Source organism: Biomphalaria glabrata, chromosome 14, assembly GCF_947242115.1.
Source record: "Biomphalaria glabrata chromosome 14, xgBioGlab47.1, whole genome shotgun sequence".
Taxonomy (NCBI): Eukaryota; Metazoa; Mollusca; class Gastropoda; family Planorbidae; genus Biomphalaria; species Biomphalaria glabrata.
The window spans coordinates 11972934-11985211 of NC_074724.1; the positions used below are offsets into that span (position 1 = coordinate 11972934).

General features: G+C 33.7%; 1 protein-coding gene across 1 annotated transcript; it reads left to right on the forward strand.

Moving 5' to 3' along the window:
- Nucleotides 1-318: 318 nt before the first annotated feature.
- Nucleotides 319-10395, forward strand: LOC106050851 (uncharacterized). The gene is made up of 7 exons (XM_056009502.1): nt 319-621; nt 1701-1988; nt 4150-4464; nt 5074-5346; nt 5809-6126; nt 6285-6620; nt 8777-10395. The coding sequence occupies exons 1-7, from the start codon at nt 573-575 to the stop codon at nt 8863-8865; spliced, it is 1668 nt and encodes a 555-aa protein (XP_055865477.1). The 5' UTR covers nt 319-572; the 3' UTR covers nt 8866-10395.
- The last annotated feature ends 1883 nt before the right edge of the window (nt 10396-12278 follow it).

The following is a 12278-nucleotide window of genomic DNA, read 5'->3' on the forward strand; positions in this document are numbered from 1 at the left end:
GATGATAACGGAATAAAACATCTAAAATTCTATCCAAAATGAAAAAAAATGAAAGAATAATGTCCACTGTTATGTCATAGACGTGTCTGTGGGAGAATCGCTTCCAAATAGACCTACAAATAAACTAACAAAATATATACTTTAAAAGATAGCTTACATAAGGGAGAAAACTGCATATTATAATATTTTACTAGATCTTTTTATTTCGCAAACTTTACCGAATAATACTTGTATTTTATTTTTACTTTTCAATACTACACTATTTATCTATTAATGTACACAGTTAGGGAACAAATATTGTATATATTTTCTATCTGAAAGAAATTCAAACTTGTCAGAGACATTTACAAAATAAAGTTTTTGTACAAAGACATCAGAGCTCAGTGAATGTTTCTATATGTTTTTGGATCTTGAACGCTAACATTACAAAAGTAACTTTACAGAACTACAAGAATGAAACAAGGGAAAATGTGTTCCATGTGTGGAGACCTTCTGCCACCTATTTTCAATATCTTGATGTACGGATCAATAATCTGGCATCTAGTGACTACACAGAGTGGTCATTGGTTCTAATGAGTGATCGCATCATGTATGAGGGCAGTCTCTTTATTGTACCCGCAGGTAATAGTTTTTATTTGTTTAAGTTTGACAATAACATTATTTACGATTGATGTTATACTTTTATTAACATAATCAACACCCTGTACGGCAGTGCTGAACAACTGAAGAAAATAGCACACTATTTTTCCTTGGCACACTCTGCAAAAGAGCTCACAGCTCAGTAGAAAAAAAGCTGGCTAGAGAAAGAAGAAGAATAGTACTATTCTGTTACATGTATTTTTTAAAGATATACTTAAAATTATGTAATTTAAGACCAATCTTACGGATGAGATGGTCTTACTCTATCGACCATTTTATTTTACAACAAAGCATCTTTTAAATTAAAAAAAACAACATCTATATAGTTTTAAAACCTTCTTGCAGTCCAGGAACTAATTTAATGAATCCCCCTAAATGGCGGATATTTATAAATATATACTTTTCTGGTGTGGACGGTGTACATTTGTTTTTAGTTCTTTAAAATCGAATTTTAAGCTTTTTCGATTGTACCAACAAAACTAATAATTCTGTAGCATCTAAATTTTAATTGCTGGAATCCTCTTCTCTAGATCTGCAGTCAGCGTCCAAGAGAAAGGTATTGCCCATGCCACTAAAATCACAGCCATATTCTTATATGCTTGCGAATCTTGGACGTCGATTGGCTGCAGAAGCTAAAATATCATATTTATTATTGTCCTTCAAAAATATAAAATCGGCAATACAACTGATTGTCAAGAAAAAAACAACAACATTACTTTCATATTCACTTTTATATTGGAAGTTAAATCCCAGGACACAAATTTAACTGATTTTTGTTTCGATCAAGAAATAGCAGAATTAATCGTTTTGGAAATTAAATACTTTCCTTCTCGAAGTGAAACTCGTAAAAATATTGATTTCACGCTATTGAAAATATCAATTAATTAATAGAATCACAAAAGTACAGTTAACATGAAGCTTAATACTTCTTGACTGAGTCCACCTTAAGGTCCTTATGTTCGTTATTTCAGAAATAATTATCTCTCTGCATTTTCAGTCTGGATTTAATTTTTTAATGTGTACACAATTAACTAACTGTCTCATATTTTTTTAATTCACAGACTCTAAAAATGAAGTTATATTTTCCAAAATGAAATTGTTTCACTACCACTATTATACTGCCGAACTAGTCTGTGTTGGAAGTAACTACCCAAGACTCATTCAAATAATAAATCGATGTGAGAATCTTGTATTAAGCGAAAAATACTATAATCCGAAAAATTACAAGAGAGAAATGACATTAACTTTCACTATTGAACCAGTGAATAGACTTTCGGCTCTGGAGTGTAAAGTCTTTGACAATGGTAGCATTACGACATCAAAGTTTCAAGACATTACTTTGAAAAATGGTAACTTGTTTTTAATTCTTTCTTTGATAAGCTCCTAATTAAAATTTTTAGAAAAACTCTACAATATTGCGAGACTAAGGGAAAATGACCTAGGTATTTTATTTTAGTCTAAAGCGATTCATATGCGTAAGGATACATTTGAGGCACAGGGTATTTAAAAAAAAACTACTTTAAACACTTTTATAAGAGATTTAACTATCAGAAAGTTCCATTAATACTATAAATACAAACCTAACTGGCTGACTGTTCAATCCCTCGAAACGAGACCACTTGAACTCGCTTTCTTTTCTTTTTCTTTATTATAAACCAGTGGTGGGCAAATTACGACCGGCGGGCCACATGCGGTCCGCCGCAGTCTTTTATGCGACCCGCGGACACCTAAAGAAATCAGATGTCTCCCAAAGGTTATACATATAAAAAAGCAAATATATTTTAAAATAAATACTTCTAAATATTTATATAAACTTTAGAAAGTTCTGATTCTTATCACTTATGAGGAAGAAGCTAAAAAAAACATTGTCTCTACATGTCATTAACAAAATTTTAAAGTAAACGAAGATTATTCTTATTGGCAATATTCCAAAACTGAGGCTAGTATTTATTCAATGTTAGGAAGAACTGTGTTGAAAGTGTTGGGTTGGCTTGGAAAAAGATGGCAAGTATAAAAACTGGTGGAGCCCATGCTTTGACTGAGTTAAATTGAACAATATCCCACCATAAACTCTTAACGGGAAAGTTTGCGCTAATCTGCATTGAATATCAAACATAGTATTGAACAAATTACATCATTGATCAAACCTATCAGAGCTAAGGGACTTAAAAGATTTTGGAACAAAGTAGTATCCGTTGGACACTGACTGTGGCTAATATTTCTAATGAAGAGTGGAAGACTGGCTTCCCTTTTTTGCATATGGAATATTGCATTGCGTTGTTTCCACATGAAATGTATCTGCATGTTAAATCTTTTCAAACAAAGCTTTTCCATTTCTCAAGGCAAGCAAGTGAAAACAGGTTTAGTCATTTTCCTTTGTTGAAAGATGAAACCATTTCTAGTGAAACGGCTGAAAGGTACAAGACTTATTTGGATTCCTTGATTATGAATTCGAAAGCAAATATCAAGACGTCAAGAGTTTGAAACCAATTTTCAATACCCTTATTTCACCATTTGGTACAGAAGCTGATTCAGCTCCACAGGACATATACTTCCTAGCACATTACGACTTAAAAGAGAAGTTTTTTTTTTTTTTTTTTTTTTTTGGGGGGGGGGGGAGGGTTAGGTGCCAGAAGCTGTATTTCCACACTTAAAAAAACTTTGCTGTTAAACTTTTACAGTACTTGTGTCCACATACATCCGTGAACAAATAATTTTCTCTTGTTTAAAAAAATAAACAAGTGTAATCACAGGTCGATGCTGACTGGCAGTCACGAGGACAACAACTAGTAAGCTAGTTCCACAGTTCCAGAACATTGTGCACGACTTTAAACAGTTCAATACTTCACATTAAGTTACAACTGTACCTTTGGGATGAAATGGTGTGATGTAAAAACACTATAGAAAAATATTTTTTTCGTAAAATTTGTTTCAGAAATGGATGAAGTAATTCCTCAAGTGGGAGTGAAAACAAATGACATGTAATTGTATAAAAACAGTATAAATAAGAATTACAAGCGAATTCTTCTGATTTGTAAGTACATATTTCATATACATATATGCGGCCTCCCATTCCCAAAATTGTTTAAATGTGGCCCTCGATGGAAAAAGGTTGCCCACCACTGTTCTAAACAATATTCTCAATTACTAACTTATCCCTTCAACAATTCTAGTGGAAGGTTTCTTTATGTAGTTCCATTGGTTAAAATTTGGTAAAACTAGTTGTTTTTTTCAAAAGTTCCCTCTTCATAAGTCGTAACACAGCCTAGATTTTAGATGATGGGTAGCTACAATATAAAAACAGAAATGACACATTTTAGTAGATTGCTTTAGAAAGCTGTAATAATTTGTAAAGTGTCTAGCATATTGTGTAGGAACAGTTGGCGAGTTCCATATGAATTACTAGACTGACAGTCAGAAAGACAGACATAAAGATAGAGTAAGTTGGTTGCTTGATATAAGCTTTGTAAAAACATATTTTTAAAATAAATTGCTTATTTACTCTAACAGAGCCTGCAATTATCTGCCCATTCAAAGATAAACAAATTAAAGCCAATGTCTATGATACAGTCTCTATTCGTTTCAAAGTGTTGGCTTATCCAGAGATTACTTCAGTGATTGTAACAAAGTCTACTACGAATAATACGAGTCAAGACAACGAAGATGTTAATTGGAGAGTTGAGTCTACACAATTAACTGAAGTACTCTGGTTTATAGAACTTTCTAAATGCATAATTCAAGAGGAAGACTTCGGCAACTACTCTGTAAGTGTCACGTCTAATCAGAAAACTTCAACGGATGAAATAGTTGATATTATTCTAAAAGGTAAGACCTATTGTAAAACTCCAACATCATCAACATCATCTGTCATATGGATGTCGTCGTAGATGTCCAGGAACAGTTTATGTAATCAAATCCCTCCGCTTTTCCTTGTCAGCCTCTGTTCTTAGCAGAGAGAAGCTGGTCCATTGTTTTATGTTATGTCGATCAAGAAAGTCAAATAGCTAGATATTTAAAATGAGAGTAAAAAAGCTTTATATAATATTTTATCGACACTCAGACATTTTTACGGCAAACAAATTTAATCTCTATAGAAAAATGTATTCTGAAAACAATGATTTGTTTTTACAAAACTTATATCAACTGACTCTATCTGGCTTTCCAATTGTTTCAGACAAGTGATAGGGTCATAGCGAAGTGAGAAAGTTAAAAGCATGAAATTACGCTAAACTAAAGCAATTGGTAAAAATATTTCTAATGGCAAAGATTTATGATTGTTAATGTAGATCAATTACTAATTTAATTACATCACTATTCAAAACAAATTGATGCAACGACACTTAATAGAAACTTTTTAAAAAGTTTTTTAAAATAATTTTGCTTGTTTTAAATTTATAACTTAATTGTTTATTTCTTATAATTTGTTTTTTTAAGATCCTTCACGATTGATAATACTCCCCGAAAATTACTGTACCAATGATACATCAGCAATTGTCTACAGATTAGTCAAAACAGGGCTACCTCTTTTAATACCCAGCATCATGTCCAAACCATACAGTATTGAGATTGTACCAAACAAGTTGGCCAGTGAATATCTGATTAAAGTCTATTTTCAAAATTGTGCACAGTTTCTGGGAAAACAAGAAACATTTACATTACTGGCTGGATCAGAAGTATTCCATTTAACATTCAGTACTAGGCACAATGGTATTTACTAAATTATTAAAACTCTTTATTACTTGTTAAGCTCTTATGTGTATTTTGTCTTGCTAGATGTGTTATGAAACTCATACAAGTAAAAGTGACCATATAGTCCATGTGCAGGGGAGCCCGGTAGATCACTAGTTAAGCTATTGGCTTCCGAACATGGGGTCATTGGTTTCAAATCTGAAACCTGCGATTTTGAATTTCGGAATTTTATGGGAAAGTTGAAGAAACAAAAGGCGGTTGGTCGGTGTGTTAGCTACATGACACCCTGCTCGTTAACCGTTGGCAAAAAGAAACAGATGACCATAACATCATCTGCCCTACAGATCGGAAGGTCTGAAAGGGAACTTCACTTTGTCTTCCTTACTGGTTAATGTGCTAATTTCTATTTTTTTTATTATAACTAACTAAATAAATCTATGAAAAGAGAAAGACTAATCAATACAAATTTTAATTTGTCAGGTTACAGTTTACCGTTGTGTGTACCTTTAAACCAAGAGATAACTTTGTTAACAACCATTGGAGAAGATCTTGTGTTCACTATGTGCTTGATGTCAGACAGTATAATTCATGAAGAAAATGTAGGTTTTAACAAAATGTTTAGACCTAATTTCGACCCATTTAAATATTCTGTGAACATCAAGCAGGACGTCAATGAATATAATATAACCTGGACATTAAGAAATATAACCAGAGATGACATCAAGTTTTATGTGTTTAGAATAAGAAACTATTTAAGGAGAACAGCGATATTCATTTTAAACTTAAAATTAAAAGAAGGTAAGATTTGAATACGTATATGTATAAGGTAATACTTTAGGATTTTTAATTTTAAGATTACATAGCCGAAATATCAATAATTAATTTTAAAACAAATTTGGTGGTAAATTAATTATTGAAGTCATTGGGAAGAAAATAAAATGTCGACTCTCTTTCAGGAGCACCATATTTTTGTGATGACAGTAAACCAACAGTAAAACAGATCTCAGACAAGACTCTAAACGTTGGTTTTTGTATTCGATCGTACCCGATATTGAGTCGAGATATTCTGATCAATGACATAAGTTACAGAATTTTGATTCATGACATCGTGGAAGAAATCACAAGAAACACCGGCGACGTGGCTGCTGGTTCTAGTGTCGACGAAAAAACGTTTTCCAGTTATATAACACTCGAGTTTCCAGATACATACATTCTGAAGTCTGTGAACATTACAGTCAGATCTGTTAAAAATGTAGCTTTCTCCTTTGTATTAAACCTGAACGTAAGCAATGGTAAGTCTATCCTTGGTGTTCCTATCGTAGATATAGTAGATTTTTTTTTTCAAGATAAATAGATTCTAGTTCTCTAGCCTAATTTAAATTATTTTCTTTAAATACTCTGAAAAAAATTATAACGGTCAAACTTAAATTTTCCCAGTATGGTCAACGAGATAGAAATTATTTTCCCAAGGATATACATCTATTAATAAAATCGTTAGAGCCGTTTTTAAAAATCGTAAAAAAGTATTTTTTAATCTCACCAAATAGTTGTCATAGAAATACAATTGTCAGTGAAATGTCTATTCTTTATCCTAATTTAGCTGCAATCTAGAAATTCAAGGCAATTAGCATTTCTTCTTTGGACTAATACTACTTTTTTAAAAAAGTATATACATTTTTCTCTTAGTAATTAGAGTAGTACTTTCTGAACTTTCTATATAAAGGGCAGATAATTAAAAGGGAATTCTACTCTATGGTAAAAGGTTTACGAGAGTTAACGTGGCCAGCACAACGACTAAACTTGTTTACTTTCCACAAACTAATGTTAGAGTTTGGTTGACTGAAAAAAAAAGGAGGTTAATGTTTTGAAGTTAATTTAAAGTTTGAGATGACGTTTAGGATATTTTAAGGAAACTTTCTAATTTTTTTAACCATTTTTTTTTACAAAATTTCAGTGTAGGGCAGGCCACAATTGGTTATTAGTTATGGGAGCCAGGCGATAGGAAACCTTTACGCACGATGTAGTGTCGTATTTACAGATAAAAAGCCTTAAGCTGTTTAAGATATGGTCCAGATATTGTATGTAACACCGAAGTATTTCATAGAGGCCCCAAACTAGAGCTTATGTTGCATAGAGGGGCCCTGGACCCATGGTTGTTTCGCCATCGGGTGTGGGCCCCTAAATGGTCGTGGGCCATGGCTTCGTTGAACCCCTTCGCGCCATGGATGCTACGCCACTGGAGGTTTTGAAAGCACGTACTATTTACCGCGCTCGATTCAACTTAAAAACTGGTGTGGATAAAGCAACACGGTAAGAATTTTTTTTATATATATAACAAAATAGAATAATTATTTAGTAGTTGTTTTTTTCGGAATAAAAGAAACTTAAATGCAGTCTAAGAAGTAGCTCATCTAGAAGCTAGAGCTTTCTGAGACGTAGAACAAGCTCCCGGAGTTTTGAGGGGGCAGGAGAAGAAATCGTTAATGTTTGACATTACCAGCAATATATTACAAAGTTTATGTACAATTACAAAATAAACTGTAAAGTGGATTTACTGGTCGTCTCATTAATTAGGGAGATTCATGATTCCATCCAGCTCTAATGAGTACCTGACATTAGTTGAGGAAAAGTAAAGGCGATTGGTCTTGTGTTGAACACATGACACCCTCATTAACCTTGGGCCACAGAAACAGATGACCTTTTACACCCTCTGCCTTGCAGATCACAAGGTCTGAAAGAGCACTTGAGTAAGTAAAGTGTTACATTTGTGACTATATTTCTGATTAGTATCCAACATACATCATAAAACCTTTTAAAACGTGTATCAATCATTCACTTTTAATCAAAGTCTAAATATAAACCAAAACTATGGACATTAATATGTATTACTTACTTTTTTCTTATAGTTCCACGGAGAAATAAAAATAATAATTATAGCTTGTATAAATAGCAATGCTAAGAGCGCTATGGTCAAATCGTATTTGTGGACCAATGGTACTGATGGGGTATCTATGAAACGTTTTTCCGTGCTGTCTTTAGGCGCTCGATCCTCGAGCACCCTTCAAAGAAGTAAATTAACCATGCCAAGACAAGTTCAAGCGTACTTGGCCTCTTGACCACGCTTCCCGCAATGTGTTTGCATGTTACATTGTTCATAATAAATTGGAATAAATTTGCTCAGAATTTTAATGTCCTTTCTGAATTTGTATATTATTTACAGCCGGACGATTCCCCTCAAAAAGATGATTTTCAAATCTTCCTATTGGAGATCTAAATTCGCAAAAGCTAAGTTATAAAAAGGAAGCTTTTAGTTTATACGGTGTACTGAATTAAGGACGTGTTCATAAGGTTTACCATTTCAAAGTTACATGATAGATTTTTTGGCACTTTAGCAAGAAAGAATAATTTTCCAAGCTCATACCTTAGAAGCTTTTTATTCGATTTGCAGCATGGAATTTACTTGAGAGACCTTTACATCGTCATGTGGTGAGATCTGGAGAAGCACTAGATTCTCAATTGGGGTCATTCCAAAGATGAGTCTATAAGATATTTCCTTTGCCTTTGTGTTTGTTATGTAGGTTTTGGAATGTGTCTTCAAATTATGTTGCTTCTTGTTATGGAGTGTGTTTCTAAGGAAACGATGAGGAAAGGAAGAGGTTGTTTTTTTTCTTGGCTGACAGGTTCAGATACAACCATGACATGAGCTGTCATAATGAATTTAGATAGAAGTCACGTGACAGTTGAACAAGAGTTTAGGTGAGAAAGGAGAGACAGAAAGGACATGTATTTGCAGTCAGTGAGAGCGTGTTGCTACTTAAATCTACTTTCAAGTTCAATCTATGTATATTTGTTAATAATGTTTACACTAGGTTCTGTTTAATCACGTGGTCTGTTCAAGTTTCACATCAAGGATTTACTACACCTACATTGATTTAGTTAAACTACTGATTGGTTCTACTTACCAACGATGGACTAACAACACTCCTTAATTCTTTCCCATTTTAATAGCATGAAAATGTAATACTCTTACTTAAATGTTGTTGCAACTGTTGTTTTTTTCAATGTTGTTTACGTTTCTTAAAGCCTGTTATGTATTATGTGTTCATAGCCAAGAAATATTGATGAAATAAATCTGTAAAATGCATGTATATTTTGACCAAAATAGTGTAGAATGTCTTTTTGTATAGCAATTAAAATATCTTACATCTTATTTTTGCTACATGTGTAACATTGAATATGAGTGTAGGTAGTCTTGGTTCTATCTCTTGTAAGCTTATCCTTTCATTATCTTTTAGAATCATTGTAATGTTTGATGGTTTGGTATTTTTTTTAATTTGAAACTTCTGATTTTAATATTTTTTGGGGGAGGGGGGAGTTTAATTCAACGTATACACCACAATTGACAAGTACAGTTTATTACCCTTGATCGATACCAAACAAAATAATGAATTAGCTATAATTAATTTACTAATTGTTTTTTTTTAACTGATTCGCACAGACTTGTGTTCATCTTGAACGGAGAAATAACATGTGCAAACTTTGTACCAGACAGTCCGAGTGAGTTGATAGAAGTTTTGTCAAAATGAATAAGTTGGTTTATTTGTGTATGAATTTAAACGTCCCGTTATGTAGTACAAAAAGCTTAAAGCTTAAAATTTTACAGAGCGTGTCTTTTACATAGACACTGCTGGCTGAGCAGAGGTAAAAACAGACCAGGAATGGCATAAGTCTTTACATAGACACTGCTGGCTGAGCAGAGGTAAAAACAGACCAGGAATGGCATAAGTCTTTACATAGACATTGCTGGCTGAGTAGAGGTAAAAACAGACCAGGAATGGCATAAGACTTTACATAGACACTGCTGGCTGAGTAGAGGTACAAGCAGACCAGGAATGGCATAAGTCTTTACATAGACATTGCTGGCTGAGCAAAGGTACAAGCAGACCAGGAATGGCATACGTCACGTAGTTTGATCAACTAATGTTACTTTCCACACGTTGGCTTCGAACCGCTGCTGGTAAAAATATAATGTCCATGTCTCGGCAATGTTGATGAATTCAACGAATAGTTTCATTAGTATAAGTGACAGGAAACGCTATCAAGAATAACGTTTAGAGGAGTTATTTTATCCTTACATAGAGGAAAGCAGCTTGCAGCAGATGGCCTCTGAAAGAATTACGAGAGCTCTCTCGAAGCTTACGAGACACACGCTTGAGAAAAAAAAAAACTTTTCCGAAGACAAGCGCAGACAACAAAAGAGAACTTAAATAGAACTCCCTGGACAACCACTTTGTCAGCATCAGTAGGGCAAAATATGTAAGTCGCTAAGGAGTCTGCTGGACGCATCATTAATCTCGGAGTCATTAGATTTTTGCCAAATTATTAGTATCATAATTTTAAAATAGATACAGAAATTGTAGATTCAAAGAATTAAACAAAACTAAATTTGCATTCTTTCATAGATAGAACTGATAAATAAATAATAATTTTATTTATATAGCGCTATTAACAAACAAAATGTAGGCTCAAGGCGCTGTAATAACATTACAAACACAAACACGACAGCTAAAACGACAGACTCATCTTTTAATAGGGCATGTATGTTCACTATACAACATTGTATAATAAAATTACAAAAATTCAAGTCATTGTATTTTTTCCTTTATACATTCAAAATACAACATTGCTGATTCTTATTTAGAAAAGTATCAATTATTGTATTATTATTATTATATGTAAACGTTTCTAAAAAATATAATGGTGAATGATTAATAAACAAAGCAAATTGAAATTGCCTACAGTGTGAGTATTTAAAAAAAATATTGTAGGATCTATTCTAATATAATTGATTATAAATAATGATGTTCTAACAAGCCTACTATGTAAATATATCCCTGTGGGAATATTCAAAAGAAAATTGATTAGTGAAAGTGAATGGTATCCAAATGTGAGTGGAATCAAATTGTGTATAGGAAAATGTTTTTGGCGGACATCCAGGCTGCATGATTTAAATTAGGTTCAGAAATAACTGCACGAGCAGAGTATGTGTTACCTCGAGGCGTCATTGCATCTTTCCAAATGCCGGGGTCTGTGGGCTATGTTGGAGAGCTCCTTACCCCCCACGCGCCCCACAGGAGAGAGTTCTTTCAGACAGAACAGTTCGATCAAAAATAGGACAACCTCGATTGAAGTGTTACTTTGTGGAAGTTGATAAATCAATTTATTCATTTTTTTTAGTAATCGGAGGCCCGAGGCGAAGTGAATATGGTGGCCCCAAATAAAAAAAAAACTAAATTAAAATAAAGTAAAGCACCTCTTTATATTATGCGCTTTTATTTGCGTTTTAATTCATCGGACCCGTAATAACTTTTTGATATATTCACCAATGGGAATAAACAATGTTCTTCTAATACAGGTAGTCTAACAAGTAGATCTACAAAATTATTATTATTGCTTTCATGTTTATAGCATGCTCAGAGCGATTTTGGTCCAATCTCATTTGTGGACCAGTGGGGGGAGAGGGGAGGTTTTAGGGTTGGGGTTAGGGTTGGTTTTTCCGTGCTGGTTTTAGGCGCTCAGTTAACATAACTCTGCCCGAGTCGGGTGTCGAACCTCGAGCCCTATCTAGGTAGCCAGGCCAAGCCAAGTTCAAGTGCACTTGGCCTCTCGACCACTCTTCCCACATGGATAAACCATGAGTTAAAATAGATATTTAGAGCTGAGCTAGTAGACATACATCTTTTGATATTTGAGAGCTCATCCAAGATTTGCATTTTTTTTCCAACATTTTTTTTTCTGTTCGAGGCCACAGCAATTAAAAAAAAAATTTAAGATTTTATATAGCGCTACTTGGGGGCAGGGGGTATCTGTGCTGCCTTTATGCGTTCAGTAAACACAATTCTGCTGGAGTCGAACATCGAGCCCCCTTCATAGATAGCCAAGCCAAGTTC